At 39.4% G+C, this 17,094-nt stretch overlaps 1 protein-coding gene across 1 annotated transcript in view; it reads left to right on the top strand.

Moving 5' to 3' along the window:
• Window positions 1-17,094, top strand: part of TMEM245 (transmembrane protein 245) — a 75,411-nt gene that overhangs the window by 32,491 nt on the left and 25,826 nt on the right. Inside the window, exons 8-12 of the mRNA XM_052645010.1 lie at window positions 1,104-1,208; window positions 4,155-4,237; window positions 5,302-5,392; window positions 11,785-11,883; window positions 14,951-15,082. Of these exons, the coding sequence (XP_052500970.1) occupies window positions 1,104-1,208; window positions 4,155-4,237; window positions 5,302-5,392; window positions 11,785-11,883; window positions 14,951-15,082 (510 nt within the window). The remainder of the gene's footprint in view (window positions 1-1,103; window positions 1,209-4,154; window positions 4,238-5,301; window positions 5,393-11,784; window positions 11,884-14,950; window positions 15,083-17,094) is intronic.

Genomic DNA, 17,094 nt, shown 5'->3' with positions numbered 1-17,094 from the left:
AAAACAGAAGTTTTAGAAAATGTAGGATTATTTGTGATTGTGAAAGATGAGAGAAGTTATACTCAAAATAGAATGTCTAGACACAACTGAGCAACTTCACTTTCACTTTTCACTTTCATGCATTGGAAAGGAAATGGCAACCCACTCCAGTGTTCTTGCCTGGAGAATCCCACGGACGAGGGAGCCTGGCGGGCTGCCCTCTATGGGGTCGCACAGAATCAGACACGACTGAAGTGACTTAGCAGCAGCAGCAGCAGTGGCATTTTGGAAAAGCATAATTTTTATTATTGATTAAGAGATGACCACTGCATTAATGATTATTTTTTATTTATAGTCAATTATAATTTGTCATAAAGCTTATGGTTTAAAAAGAATAGAAATTTCAAGTGGATTTCTTATTTTATTATGAAATATTTCAAATATAAAAGGATAGAAGAGCACCCACATGCCTGTCTTCCAGTGTGACAAAATATTACCTGTGCAGCTGAAGTCTCTTGTATACCCCTCCCTGATTGTGCATCCGTGTCCCAGCCCTTTTGCTTCCAGGGTAGCTATTATTCTGAAATTGGTATTTATCACTACTGTAACAATAGATGTTATTTGTAACCCTGATGACATTAGAGAAAAAAAATATTTTGAATGTAATTCCTGTTTTAATTTGCTCCTATTTTATCTGTATAGTTTAGGACATATCTTTATTGTAAGGGTCATCCTTTTTCTAAAGTCATATCTATTTGCTAATTGACAGTAGAGATTTGAGGTCACTAATGGATTGTCATTATTTAGTTTAGAATGTTTATCAGATCATAAATTCTAATTTGAAATGTCAACATACCACAATATGAGAATCCAAGCATAGATTTAGGTTATATTCAAAGTGATTGCCTTTTCTTAGAAGTGACAATAATAAGCTCTTTCTATAACAACAATTAACACTGTTAGTTAATTTTCTAAAGTGGCTTATAGCTTTCGCTGCTTTAATCATTATGCCATAGTTTCTGCAATGCTGAATATCCTGTTTTGTCTTCACGATGTCTGAATGCACATGTGTTTTTATTAAGCTGTGCTTGAGATGAGTAATTCTCTTTCTCATTTCTGTGCAGATGATCATCTGGTTGGAGAAGATGTTAGACAAAATAATTAGCATTTTCATCATATTTTTGTTAGTGATAGGAACACTTCTTTTAGCCCTACTCCTGACTGCAAAGGTACAGTACAACAATTACTATCACCATTAATAAACTCTTTAACTATTAGAATTTGTTGTATAGATAAGAAGCCAGCAGTTGCATGCGTAGGAAATGTTACTTTGCTTATAAATCATTACAGCATTTAAAGTATTTATGATTTTTGTATTGCTGGTTTTGCCATGAATTTGCCTAATGTATTTTTATCATTAAAATTTTATTATCATAAAAATCCTCTGAGGTAAATGGCAGATGAAAAATGGAGATACTGAGGGAGAAGTGGGTTCTTCTCTCAAAAGGAGAACTGTGGTCTGGTCCATGACTCCTAGTGTAGATCCTGTTCACTTATCAGAATTTGATTCCTTCCTTCATGTCTCATTGTTCTTTCTGCTGATTTACCATTAAGATATTTTTGGAAGGACTTTCCAGATCCTTCCAGCTTGCATTTCCTTTCCACCTTCTTAGTTTGGACTGCCATAACAGAATACCATACACCAAGTGTCTTAAACAACAAACATTTATTTCTCATAGTTCTGGAGGCTGAGAGCCCCAGGTGAAAGTGCGAGCATGGTCAGCTTCTTGGTAAAGGCTCTATTCCTGGTTTATAGGTGGCTGATCTCCCTGTATTCTCACATGATAGGGAGAAAGAGCACCTCTGTATTCGTTTAAGGACGCTAATCCCATCGTGTCTCCCATCAGGTCTTGCCTGGTAGCTCAGTCAGTAAGGAATCTGCCTGCAGTGCAGGAGACCTGGGTTCGATCCCTGGATTGGGAAGACCTGCTGGAGAAGGAAATGGCAACCCACTCCAATATTCTTGCCTGGAAAATGCTATTGACAGAGGAGCCCTGGTGGGCTGCAGCCCATGGGGTCACAAGAGTCAGACACGACTTAGCGACTAAACCACCACCACCAGTCCCATCATAAGAGAGCCACCCTCATGACCTAATTACTTCCCAAAGGCCCTACCTCTTATAACTATCAACATTGGATGTTAGGCTTTCAACAGACGAATTTTGAGAGGATTTTTAAAAATGTAGTCCTTATTACCCCTCTTTCATCAAAGAAAATCATTCTCCAAAATTCAGCTAAATTTTTTGTCTCTTACTGGCTTTTTGAAAAACTTCTGTAGTCGATCACAGTCTTTATTTTATTTGGACCCTACTGAACTCTGCACCCCAGATTTTTATATGTTGTTTTCCAGAAATTGTGAAGCTTGCCTGACATCCTGGATGAGAACCGTTTTAATATAGTGCTGTAGAGATATGGTAGTACCTATTAGCAATAGATAATCTAATATGCAGCAATTAACTAAAGGATTGCGCTGTTTGCTACTATTTGACTTCACTTGGAAGTCCTGTTCTCAGTCACTCTTAGCTTCAGTATGCCCTGATCTTATCATTTCCTTCTAACAACCTGTTCTCTCTGTACCTGTTTCAATTAAAATGCAGTTTTAACCTTTTCTTTGGATTTTAATCATGTGTAGTCACTTATTTAGACTCTACAGACTTGAGAGGTCTGTCTTTGACCTTCCTCTGTATGTTTTCCTAGTTCTTAGAGAAACCTTTCACCAGTATGTAATTCTTTTCCTTTTTTTTTTTTCTCTTTTTCCTCTCCTATTCTACTTTCCCTTCTTTGTCCCTTTGTGTAGGGTCTTCTTGCCTGCTCATCTCAATTGTTTCATCTTTCTTTTTCTTTGTTCATTGCATGCTTCAGTCAGCGTTTGCTTCCCTGAACTTTGATAACAATTATTAGTGAACCATTTCTTTGTAGTTTAGGACTCATGCAAACTGAGCTTTTAAAGGAAACTTACTGGTTATCTAGTTCATTCTCCTAGCCAATAAAAGCGTCGTTCTCTAAAACACCATGACAGTATCCATTTGAAGTCTTAATAGATATCTCAAATATAACATGTCAGAACTGAATTCCAGACCCTCTCATGCTTGTCTGTTCTTCTCATTTCAAGTAAGTGACAGCTTCATTCTGCTTGCTCAGGTGAAAAGCCTCAGGGTCATCCTTGACTGCTTTTTTTCTTCTATTAATAGATGCATATCCAGTTTGTCAGAAAATCCTTTTTGCCTCCATGTTCCTAGTATATTTTGGGATAATAGCAGGGTTGAGGATGTTAGGTAATTCCTTTCTCCCTAAAGCAAGGATTAAATGGTATAAAAATTATTATAAACACCATAAGGGCATTGAAAAATGATCAGCCAGGCAATAATTTGAGGAGTGTTTGCTTGTGGAAAACTGCTACTGCATCTGGTAAAAGCATGTAGTTTGTGGCTTTTTTACTTGGAATTCCTTATCCTCCTCTGCCTTGTGTGGGCAGAAAAAACCTACAGATTTCCTTATGGGTTGTGGTGGATTTGGTTTGGGACTGGCAGCAGAGAAGCTGTGAATTAAAGAGAGAGGTTCTGGAAGCAAGAGAGGCATAGAAGGGCTGAGATTAATAAATCACATTTTAGAATGGTATATGGGAGACCCTAAGGTATCCTGTGAATATTGAAAGCCTAGGGAGATTTGCACATTTGTTGTACCTTTGATTACATTTTTCAAGTTTCACACATCTCAGGCTAAAAGGATGCAGTTTCCTAGTGTGAAGTGTCTGAGCATAACTTTATGCCAGAGTTGTTGGCTGACTGTTTAGCTGTTCAGGTTCAGGGGGAACCCTTGGGGTTTTCAAAAAATAAAAAACACTGAGCACAGACATTAATGACAGGGAAGACAAACTTTGCAGTTATTACAGGTAAGTTGTTTGCTTACTGAGACAAAATGACAGCTCTCAGAGTTACAAAACGATCTAGAGTTGCCTTGTTATGGATAGTGGCTGTTCAGTGCAGGTCTCTTAAGTTAACTGAAACTAAGATATCTAATTACTTGATGCTTAAAGCATTGTTCCTAGAGTACTATAAAAGATAAATGCTAAATTGAGTTTAATTTTCATGGATACTCTTTTGTCCATAATACAGGTACATCAAGAGAGTGTACACATGATTGAAGTCACAAGCAATTTGATTAATGAAACTCTAGCAAATCATCCTGAGTGGGCAAAGTAAGAATGTAATATTGACAAAAGTAGAGATGGATGGCCTAGGTTCTGTGTCTGTTTTCAGGAAATGATCTTCATTGGTACAGTTACCTTGGAAGAGAGAAGAGTTTGCCAAAACTTTGTGAATGTTGTCATTTTTGCATAAGAATGACATGTAATGGGATGGTGGATGTAATTTTGACAAACAGAGATGGATGGCGTAGGTTCTATGTCTGTTTTTATGAAATGATCTTCATTGGTACAGTTACCTTGGAAGAGAGAATAGAGAAGAGTTTGCAAAACTTTGTTGAATGTTGTCATTTTTGCATAAGAACGACATGTAATGGGATGGAGGGGAGCAGAGGGGAAAGTCCGAATATTGAATTGAGTCTCACAGTTTACAACATGTCTTTGATTTACTAAGCTTTCCCCTACCTTATGTTGTTTGCTGAAGAGTTTATCCCCATTTTACAGATGAGGAAACAGGATCAGAGGTTCAGGGATTCAAGAAAATCCCCCCCATGGCAGAGTCAGCAGCGTTCCCACACTGTATCATTTTTTGTGGCAGAGTTGGCAGGCTACGGCTCAGAACCAAATCCAACCGCCTATTCCTATAAAGATTTATTGGAACAGCCTACACCTGTTCATGTCATGTTGTCTGTGGCTATTTGGAGGCTGCAGAAAAAAGCAGACAGAATTGAGTAGTTGTGATACAGATCATATGTCCCGAAAAGCCCAAAATATTTACACCTTGGCCCTTAACAGAAAAGAAAAGTCTTCCAACACCTGTAGGATCTCTTTGCCTACTTGTTTAATTTGGCTTCTGTGAGAGAGTTTTTACGTCTTCGTGGAGAGTGTTCCTAGGATTATGCTGTTCACCTAATTGAACTTGATGACAAATTGTATGGCCTCCTCTTTTATTTTTTTTTTAACTACCCCCAAGGTAGTCAGTAATTTAAGTTAGGAAGTACTCTGCAAGTTTTAGAATTGTAAATTTTAAATAATTGTTTAAAAAATTAAGTTCCAGGGATTACTGGTGCAGTACACTATACCAGTTTTTCATTTTTTCTTTCTTTATTTTGAATTAGTTGGCTTCCTGAGGCTCAGGTTGTCCAAAGAGCCCTTAATTCTGCAGCCAACAACGTATATCAGTATGGACGAGAATGGATAACCCACAAGGTAAGGGAAGAGCCTATTTTCACAGCTTTTTCTTTGCAGGGTCTTCATTGGTAGTGACTTCTTGCTTTGATAAAGCAAAAATGGAGATTCTGTTTATAATTTCTGTTATTGAAATAAGCTTAAATCTATAAATCAACAGGCAACATAGGATGAAATAAAACCATCTGGACAGTCCTAATGATAATTGCTGGTAGCTCAAACAATCCAAGAGGCTGGGCATTTGCTTCATGTTCAAAATAGATCTGATTCATTGTTTGTACATTAGGCAGAATGATCTCTAAGCTTGGCTGATCAAATATGGCTTTGTGGAGAAAAAATTATTAACACCTATTAAATTTTATTATCTGCTGATAACTGTACTTGACAGTTTCCAATTTGTTTCATTTAATCTTTCCAAGAAACCTATAGTAGAGTGAATTATTTTACCCCCTTTATAGACAAGGAAACAGACTTAAGTAAATTTACTTAAGTAAATTCCCAATGGTCATGTAATGAATTGCAGAGCTTGCTTTCAGACTGAAGACTAACTCTAAATCCTTTGCTCTTTCTACTATGATATGCTAGAAGTGTGTGCCCGGAACTAATTTAAGTGCTTTAATGTGGCACTTGAGATAAACTGTGAAGGAATGGAATGATAGATCCTGGATGAATAGAGAGAAGGAAGAGTGTATTTTAAGAAGGGGTATTTATGTGATCCAAGATATAGAGATAGGAGTGTACTTGAGGAGGTGAGTTTGACTGAAGTTTTGTGAAGGGGAAGCGAAAGGCAGAGGAAAAGACACAGCTCTTGTGGCTAAGAATGAGGCTCCATGATACAGATGTGGGACATCACTTTTTTCCCTAGTTTTTCCTGTGGAAATGAAGGTAATTTGTAGTTTTAATGTATGAGTAATTAGGGTTATCTAGGGATTGCCAAAACTTGTTGCACTGAGATGTGTGCCAAAAAATTCCCTCTTTAAAATTCAAATTCAGAATCTAAAAAACAAAAGGTATCTTGGAAATTACACTGTGTATACATGCCTACTCAGTTGCTCAATTGTGTCTGATTCTTTGTGACCCCAGGGACTGTGGCCTGCCAGGCTTCTCTGTCCATGGCATTTTCTAGGCAAGAATACTGGAGTGGGTTACCATTTCTTCCTCCAGGGGATCTTCCCAACCCGGGGATCAAGCCCGCATCTCTTGTATCTCCTGCACTGGCAGATAGATTCTTTACCACTGCGCCACCTCTTGGAAATTACACTATACATACAATAATGGGCTAACCTAAGGATAGAATCATGGTCAAGTTAAAAGTTAGGAGAAAGATGTGTTACTGATTTTCCTGGGTCCATACCAGATAGCCAAATCCACTGTCACATGGAAGTTTTAAAGAAAATGTTTAGCCAAATCCACTGTCACATGGAAGTTTTAAAGAAAATGTTTATTGAGTAAACAAAAGATAAGTACAGTTGACCTTGAACAATGTGGTGGTTAGAGGTGCTGACCTTCGCTGTAGTTGAAAAGTCCCTGACTTTACCGCTGGCTCTCATTTACCTGGCTCTGCATTCTTAGATTCAACCAACTACAGATCTTGTGCCTCTGTAGTACATATTTAGTGAGAGACATTCACATGTAAGTGGGCCTGCACTGTTCAAACCAGTGTTGGTCAGGGGCCCACTGTGTGTGGATACACCTCTCAGAACTGTCATGGAAGGGAGACCGAATATTGCAGAGGACTGTTAGATGCTTAGATACATGTTTGCCGGACTTATTCTGTGGATAACCTAGCGTTTAATTCTTGAATTATCTGTTCAGGAGAAACTTTTATTCTGGAATTTTTACCTATTTGGGAAAATAATAAAGGGAATTTGGATAGCTGGAAGAATGTGCCTTAGATTTTAAAGTAAATTTTTAATTACTTAGAGGAAAAAATAGGTTTGAAACCTTATACTTGAGAGTCTTTAAAATGGAAGACCGCGAAAGAGACATGAATTTCTATGAAAAGTTGAAAAATGTTTGTGATCCTGATTTAGGAGGCACAGGGATAATATCTAAAAACAACCATTGAATTGAATGGATAAATAAAATGTGATTTATCTGTATAATGGAATATTATTTAACCATAAAAAGGAAGTACTGGTACATTTTACAACAGGATGAACCTTGAAAACATTACTAAGTCAAAGAAGCAGTCATAAAAGACCACGTAAGTATGATTCCATTTATATAAAATGTGTGAAAGAGGCTTATCTATAGAAACAGAGTAGAGTAGTAGTTTTCAAGGGTAGGAGGATTGGGAAGAAATGGAAGAGTGATTACTAATGAGTATGGAGTTAACTTCTGGGGGCTTGAGAATGTTCCAAATCGATTGTGGTAATGATTGCATAACTGTGGATGCAAAAAAACTGTTGAGTTATACAGCTAAAGGGGTGAAGTGTAAGGTGTGTGAGTTATATCTCAATAATTTTTTTTTTTAAAAAGAGTCATTGACATTGCAGAGGTAGCTCAGATCTTATCCAGCTAAGAGTCAAATAAGAATTGAATCCTAAGAACTACAGTGTAGAAAGGGCCAAAACTAGGTGGGGATGGAATGCCACACTCAGGAAAGAAAAAAGGTTTTTTATAGCCTATGTTTAGGTATGAACAGAGAAGGTTACTTTCTATCTGCTTCCAGCCTGCTTTGTCAACTGTATCTCCTATGTCCTCTGTTCATCGTTATGGTTCTAATCAGACCCCCTAGTTTGCTCTTTCCTCAGCATTCAGTGATCTCATTTTAACTTCATTACTTTCTTCAAGACCCTGTCTCCAAATACAGTCACATTCTGGGGTCCTAGGGGTTAGGACTTTACATAAGAATTTAGAGGTGGAGGACACCATTAAGCCTGTATTGTGGCCTAAGGAGAGAGTATAGCTTGAGGAGGACCAGATTTCCTGCACACTTAGGCTTTTGAAGGCCAGAGAAGTGAGCCAGCAGAGAAGATGGAGGAGGAGGAGCCCTGTGTTGTACCCTGTGTGTCAGCGAGGCCTGCAGAAGAAAATGTTTCAAGAAAGACTTGGTTGGTTGTATCAGATGCTGCCAAGATTTCAAGCAAGGTTGGAACAGACATTTGCCTTCTGACTTACTCCTATTTTTGCAGATTAGGCTGTTTGCCTTCAGTTACACAGCCCTCAGATGGCATTCTGACTGCTGTTAGTGTGGAATTATGTTTCGTATACAAAGCGCATCTCATACCACCAGCAGTATGCATGCTTCAGTGATTTTTTGTAACAGCAGTGATGTGCCTGTTAAACTCAGTTCTGTGGCCCAGTCTTCCTTGTGACTTTTGATAATATAATGTTGCAGGCTGGTAATTGGGGTCTGTAGTATTCTGCTATGATTGATAGCGCCACAGATTTGAAAAGAGTGTTTTATAACATGCTGCAAAATTTTGCTGAACTCTCTTTTGAGTTAGGCTTCCCAGGTGGCTCAGTGGTAAAGAATCTGCTTGCCAGTGCAGGAGATGGCACGTTCGATCCCTGGGTCAAGAAGATCCCCTGGAGAAGGAAATGGACACCCATTCCAGTATTCTTGCCTGGGAAATCCTATGGACAGAGGAGCCTCGTGGGCTACCATCCATGGAGTTGCAAAAGTCAGACATGACTTATCGATTAAACAGCAACAACTCCTTTTAGTTAATAGTTGTGGTATTTTAGTTATTCACCGTTGTGCTGGGAGTGAGACAGCTAAAGGAGATGTCAGTTTGAAATAGCTCTTTATTGCAGTAAAGGCCACTGTGCAAGCAGCCAAAACTGGAGGCTGTCTGTGACCATTTTAGGCCTCTTCTGGTAAAAGGAGATCCCAGAGGCTGACAGGTCATAGGACTGTGAGAATCTGATGATCGTAATATATAAAAAACACAGTTAAAGTCAGTAGAGGACTTCGTTAGTGGTCCAGTTTAAAAGCCCACCTGCCAAGGCAGGGGACATGGGTTCCATCCCTGATCAGGGAAGATTCCACTTCTGTGGGCAGCTAAGCCCGTGCGCCACAGCTACTGTAGCCTGCACGCCTAGCGCGAGTGCTCTGCAGCAAGAGAAGCCCGCACCTTGAGAAGCCCGCGCACCACAGGTGGAGAGTGACCCCTGCTCGCCGCAACTCGAGAAGCCCTTGTTCACCGCAACCATGGAGACCCAGCACGGCCAAAAACATTATGGATGAATAAATAAATAAAACTTTTTTAAAAAGACTAAGTCCCCATGATTGTAAAATAAGTAGGGAGAGTTAGAATAGGGGTAATGGTGGTTTTTAATTATTGTGGATGATTTGCTCTGTTAGGTGTTCTTTGTTCATAGGTTATATATGCTATAGATGAAAGACTATTAGACAACTTTTGATCCTAACTCTGCTACTTTTAATCCCAACTCTTAGCTGCATGACCTTGGGCCTATCATAGATTCTTTCTGTTTTCTCATTTTAAAAGAATAAAGGGTTAACCAAACCTTTTTCTGTCTAACTTTGTTGAGATTGTTGCAAAGGTCACAGAATGTAGGTGAAAGCCATTTGTAAACTAAAATACTATGCAAAGATGAATGGCTTTTATATTCACTAATTTGTCTTTGGTTTATGAATAAATCAAATGTAAGAGAAAACACTGAGCAGATATATTTGTATCAAGTATGTCAAAAAACTGGTCCAGGTATCTATAAGATCAGCATTAAATGGTCAAAAGGTATGGTTCAGTTCAGTTTAGTCGCTCAGTCATGTCCGACTCTTTGCGACCCCATGAATCGCAGCACGCCAGGCCTCCCTGTCTATCACCAACTCCTGGAGTTCACTCAGACTCACGTCCATCGAGTCAGTGATGCCATCCAGCCATCTCATCCTCTGTCTTCCCCTTCTCCTCTTGCCCCCAATCCCTCCCAGCATCAGTCTTTTCCAGTGAGTCAACTGTTCGCGTGAGGTGGCCAAAGTACTGGAGTTTCATCTTTAGCATCATTCCTTCCAAAGAAATTCCAGGGCTGATCTCCTTCAGAATGGACTGGTTGGATCTCCTTGTATGGTTAGGTCACACAAAAGGAAATACACATTGAAAACCAACATGGAAAATGGTCACTCTCATCACTAAAGAAAAATAAAAATAATTATTACCATTTCACACCTATTGAATTATCTAATAATTTAATAATTTATCAGTTCATAAGGTTTGGGAAAAATTGGTTCTTTCATACAACATTGGTAAGTATTAATTGGTACAGTCCTTATAGAAGACAGTTTAGCAGTGTTTCACCAGAGTCATTAAAATGCTTATTTCCTGATTCCTGTATGTTTATCTTAATGTTAGTAATAAAAAAGTTGCATAAGGATATTTATTGCAGTGTTACTTGTGACATTATAAATTGAGAACCATCTCTATGTCCTATGATTGATTAAATAATAATAGAAAACCTTAGCTAATATGAAACCATTAAAAATAAAGGTTAGTGTTGAAGAATAAAAATGAAATACTTCTGATGCAAAAGAAAACATAGAATTCTAAACTGTATCTGTGTAAGCAGGCAGAAAGTTGCAGAGGGAAAAATGGCAGCAATTATATTAAGTGGGGCAACAAATCATTGTCTTTTTAAAAGCGTCTTTAAGATTACCATATGGTTTTAATAACATGTAAAATGTGGGATGAGATACTATAATGAATAGCTTTCTCCAAGTTATCTTGTCTTAGTGTTTTTGATTTCCCAAACCCTGAGCCAGTCTTAATTGGTCATAACTCTTGAGTCCTGACATCTCTGGCTCAGACAGTAAGGAATCTGCCTGCAGTGCAGAAGACCCGAGTTCAATCCCTGGGGTGGGAAGATCCCTAGAGAAGGGAATGACTACCCACTCCCGCATTCTTGCCTGGAGAACCCCATGGACAAAGGAGCCTGGCGGGCTACAGTCCATGGAGTCGCAGAGTTGGACACGACTAAGCAAATAACACACACTGAGACCTAACATCTCAGCATATTCAAAGGAAGATTTGTGTTTATAGCTAAGGTTCTAAAATTTTACCTGAAGTTGTGTGGTAATTCTAATGCTAGTGGCAAGTGTAACATGATACTTCCATATAATGGATGAGCACCAGGGTCACTTGGAAAAGATTTTTCTCTGGGCAGATGAGATCAGAAAAGTCAGTAAGCATGGCTTTGTTCTCTTAAGACCTAAAGAAGTTTTCTTAGAGACCTAAGAACAAAGGAAATAATCAAGAAGCAAAAAGACGGCAGAGAGAGTATTTACTGGAAATACTGGGTAGAGTTTAAGGAAAGAACAGTGTGGTTGGAGGCAGTTAAATAGTCTGGGACATTTTAGTTTGATTTGGAACAAATATAAAGACCAGCATGTATTAATTTTACTGGATTGTTGCCTGAAACACTAACTCAGATTAAATCTGTATTCCTTCCAGCTTCATAAAATTCTCGGAGATAAGGTGAATAATACGGCCGTAATTGAAAAACAAGTACTAGAACTTTGGGATAGGCTGTATCATTCTTGGTTTGTAAAGGTAAGTTATTTTAGCTAAGGATTTCAGTTGTAAACTAATAATGTCCTTTTATGGACTCATTGACTAGGTCGGATTGTGTTAACACAGAGGTTTCATTTCTTGACATTTTTAACCTGCAAGGTCTTAAACCTCAGATCATAAAAGTCAGCTTGAATTGATGATTAACCTCATGGCAGAACCATCAGTTTCTCTGTTATTGGTTTTCTATCTGCTTTTCATTATCCTCAACAGTGTCTCATCCTCTTAACCAGATCTGTGCAGTAGAAGTGTGATGCAAGCCGTATATATAATGTTAACTTTCTAGTGGCTGCATTAAAAAAAGGAGAAAAAAAAACTAGGATGGATGAGATTCATTTTAATAATGTATTTTACTTAACACAGTATACCCAATATATGTCATTTCCATATGTAATTAATGAAAAAGTAATGAGATTTTATATTTTATATATAACATATACATATAAAACCTTTTCCGTTCTGAGTGTTAGAGGTCTGGTTTATCTTTTACGCTAAGAGCATATTTAGGTACTCGGTAGCCACAAGTGGGTAGTGGCTACTATTTGGGACAGTACAGCTCTGGACATTGAGAACTTTTTCTTTGAGGAAGTGAAAATAGATCCAGAAGTTTAGAGATGATTATTTTATTTTAAATAAACTGTTAGTGCTACTTGTAATGATGTGTATAGTTCTTTACTAAATATAAAAATGACAGTTTGAAAGCAGGTAGTCATGCCAGCCATTCTGTACACTGTGTTGGCAGGGCCCTTGGGACTGCCATCAGGGACTGTGCTGTGGAAGATGCCCGTGCAGGGGGAGAGAGATCGCGTCGGGCAGAGTTAGCTTGGGTAACGGGGAGGAGGGTGTAGTTGAATATTTGCACATGTTCCCTAGTGACCTGTTTGGCATTGTGTGCTCTTGGCAGTGCAATTCAGTCGCTCAGTCGTGTCCGACTCTTTGTGACCCCATGGACTGCAGCACACCAGGCTTCCCTGTTCATCACCAACTCCCGGAGTCCACCCAAGCCCATGTCCATCAGGTCGGTGATGCCGTGCAACCATCTCATCCTCTGTCATCCCCTTCTCCTCCCGCCTTCAGTCTTTCCCAGCATCAGGATCTTTTCCAGTGAGTCCGTTCTTCGCATTAGGTGGCCAAAGTATTGAAGTTTCAGCTTCAGCATCAGTCCTTCCATTGAATATTCAGGACTGATGTCCTTTAGGATGGACTGGTTGGATCTCCTTGCAGTCCAAGGGACTCTCAAGAGTCTTCTCCAATACCACAGTTCAACAGCATCAGTTCTTCAGCCGTCAGCTTTCCTTATAGTGCAACTCTCACATCCATACATGACTACTGGAAAAACCATAGCTTTGACTACATGGACCTTTGTTGGCTCTTGCCTAGGAGAAGTTGAAGGAATGGTGATGGGTTTTGTGGGTTTTTCAATAATTGAGAGTTAAAACTCACTGGGAGCACCTCCTGGTGGTCCAGTGGTTAAGACTTTGAGCTCCCGGTGCAGGGAGCCCGGGTTTGAGCCCTTGACAGAGACCTAGATCCCACATGCCGCAACTAAGAGTTTGCCTTAAGACCCCACAAGCTACAACTAAGATCCAGTGGAGCAAGATAAATAAATAAATATTAAAACCAAACAAAACCTAACTGGGGAATCTCTGTTTAGATACCTGCTGAAGAGCCAATTACAAAGGTTGTATCTTGTTTCTTCTGCTAATTCTGGGGCTTCTGCTTACACACAAACAGCTTTTACTGTCCCTCACCCACTTTGAGCTTCCTGAATGGTCCAGGGAGGTCAGGTCAGTGTTTTAAAAGCATTGGTTTGTAGATGGGTAAGTGCATTGCTTTCTTTACCTCTTTTACTAGGACCTAAGTCTAGTCAAAGCTATGGTTTTTCCTGTGGTCATGTATGGATGTGAGAGTTGGACTGTGAAGAAGGCTGAGTGCCGAAGAATTGATGCTTTTGAACTGTGGTGTTGGAGAAGACTCTTGAGCGTCCCTTGGACTGCAAGGAGATCCAACCAATCCATTCTGAAGGAGATCAGCCCTGGGATTTCTTTGGAAGGAATAATGCTAAAGCTGAAACTCCGGTACTTTGGCCACCTCATGAGAAGAGTTGACTCATTGGAAAAGACTGTGATGCTGGGAGGGATTGGGGGCAGGAGGAGAAGGGGACGACAGAGGACGAGATGGCTGGATGGCATCACCGACTCGATGGATGTGAGTCTGAGTGAACTCCGGGAGATGGTGATGGACAGGGAGGCCTGGCGTGCTGCGATTCATGGGGTCGCAAAGAGTCGGACATGACTGAGCGACTGAACTGAATGTTTCCCTTGCTAGTGAAGATTGACATCCCTGTGCTTTTTGGAAAAGTACAAAAATGGAAACACATGCAAAATGTTAAGAATCTACTTCTATTTCTAAATTCTAACCTTAGTAGTCGCTCTGTTTATTCATCACCCTTCCACATCCATTATTCCTGCGTATCTGCCAATGTAATTCTTTCCCGATAGACAAGTTAGATTTCTCCTCTGCACCCTTCTCTTTCACATTGTTTTTCCCTCTTTTATTGAGATATGATTAATACATGCCATGATATTTAATATTGCTTTTAGCTATACTTTTTCATATTTTATTTCTCTCTGCTCTCTTTGTCTTGTTTGGAAGAGTAGTAAGGTAGATGAGAAAAGGAGGGAAAAAGCAAAAATGGGAGACTAAAAGAAAGGTTAGAGGGGAGAAAGAGGGGGAAAAATAAGATGAAAGTATATGCTATGTTCATGTTCAATTGAATATACTGACGAGTAAAGTGTGTTCATGAACATGCTTAGGAGGGATGCATTTAAGCTAGGCTGAGACACAGTAGCTAGAATATAAACAGAAAAATATATTTCGGGTCTTTTTGATGGAGTTCTTTGTTAATTTCTGATATAACACGAAGTTTTTCACCTCTGTGTATTTGCTAAACTGCTCAAGTGGACCTGAAGCAAAGTAGGCTATTTATATGTCTTGTTGTCTTCAGGTTAAGACGGGGCTTTCATGTCTGAACTGTTTTGTTCCACAGAACGTATCGCACTCTGGAAGGCACAGAGGGCACAAGCTGCACATAAGTCGTCAGAATAGCTGGCTGGGGGACATTCTCGACTGGCAGGATATCGCTTCCTTTGTCCACGAGAACATTGAGACATTTCTTTCGGTAAGAAATATTATTTTTTAATTAAATTGGACTTAGGAAAAAACAGACTCTAATTCCCAGGTTTTTTTCACGCACGTAAGTGTCTTTCATCACCCTGATTTTAATGCCATGAGATTTTGCAGTTTTGAGAATTCTAAATGCACCAGGAAGATGTCCCAAAGCCGTAGGCCTCAAGTGTAGCTCCCCTGATCCCTCCTCTATGGTTGAAGAGTAACCAAGAGATGCTGACTCAGGAAGCATGCACGATGCTGCGGCTCCCGGGTTCTGAGAATGGTGTCCTCATCCCCGAGACTGACCAGAATGCCCCTAGTTGAACCACTAGCAGGGGAGCCGCCTTTGGTTGGTCAAGTCCTTTGGCAGATAGAAATATGGTTCCAGTTACAATAGAGAGACTGGATGCTTAAAGGCTTAGATTTCTGTCATCCCTCCTGTCCTTCCTTCATGCCACCCGCCTCTGTCTTGCTATCCAGAAGATTGGAGGCAGCAAGGAACAGTCTGCAGTGTTGCTGAGTCTCACTCCATAGCGTACTTTGTGAGGTCTCTCGGCCTGTGGCTTTTCACAGAGGTGAGAAATCCTCTCTTGTGAATAAACTTGTAACTCTTATCATGTTAATAAAAATGAGGTTTGGGACTTCCCTGGTGGTCCAGTGGTTGGGAAAAGTCCTTCCAGTGCAGAGGGTGCAGCTCCGATTCCTAGTTGAGGAGCTAGGACCCCACATGCCTTGGTGCCAGAAAACCAAACCAGAATGGAAGCAGTGTTGTGGCAAATTCAATAAAGAGTTTTAAAAAAAAATGGTCCACATCAAAAAAAAACTTTAAAAAAATAAAATTTTTTAAAAAGTGGAGGTTTGCTGTGCTAGATGTTTTTAAATTTTAATTTTTATCAGAACAAGAGATGACCATAGCTGAAAAGTCGAAGATGCTTTAAGGTGTTAAATAATGAATAGCGTTGCCCCTGCTCTGTGCTTCCCCCTTCAGTCTCATTCTCCTGAGCTCTGCATTCTTTCAACTTTCTCTGTGTATTTACCTCTAAATTTCTAAAATAATATTTATGCTGGTCTTCCTGGGTTTCACAGTGTTATCTTCGGCTTCTGACATGGAAGATGAAGATACAAGTCTCTCAGTGCCTCCTTACTGCTCCCCTGGGGTTTTCTTACGACTCTGTTGGGCCCTTTGCCCATTCCTGCACTCACATTTTCCCGTCCTCCCAATCGCCTAATATAGCTGTGATAGTTTGAGGTTAAATCTAGAAATTCATGTCCTTCAGTTCTAAGAATGTTGCTTTGGATAATCCCTTCCCTCTGTTTTCTCTAGTCCAGTGGCTCTCAAACTTTTTGGTCTGAGAGCTCCAAAGAGCTTTTGCTGATGTGCATTCTATTGGTATTTATTGTATTAGCAGTTAAAACCGAGAACTTTAAAAATATTTAACAGCTACTAAAATACAATGTTGACATAAAGAACATGCTTTTTGTGTTTGAAAAATAACCATTTTCCAAAACAAAATAATGATTTAGTGATAAGAGCGGCTTTCATTACATTTTTGCAAACCTATTTAATGTCTGGATTCTCATACTTGTTCTTGTACTCAAGTCTGTTGGAATATGTTGTTTTGTTTGAAGTATGTGAGGAAAATCCAGCCTCACACAGATATGTAGTTGGAAAAGAGAGGGAAGTCTGTTAATAACCTTTTCAGATCATTGTGACAATTCTTTGATACTACTGTGACACTCAGCAGATGGTATTTCTTTAAGGTTAGTTGCAGTGTGGAATTTGAAAGCATTATCAGTGAACGTTTTCTACTCTCCTATATTAGGGTCCATGGATCTGTCTTGGCTAGGAAAGGATCTTTCACCCTTGCATGATTTTGTAATGTGCACTGGTCATTTGGAATTAATGTTCACTAATTTCTAAATATTGACATATTTTATTATACAGTATTAAAAAAATCGCGTTCTTTAACATCACCACCTATCTCATCAGAAAAAATCTTAAGAAACGTCAAGGTCAGCCCC

Source organism: Budorcas taxicolor, chromosome 8 (genome assembly GCF_023091745.1).
Source record: "Budorcas taxicolor isolate Tak-1 chromosome 8, Takin1.1, whole genome shotgun sequence".
NCBI lineage: Eukaryota > Metazoa > Chordata > Mammalia > Artiodactyla > Bovidae > Budorcas > Budorcas taxicolor.
This window is presented reverse-complemented; position numbering and strand designations above follow the sequence as displayed.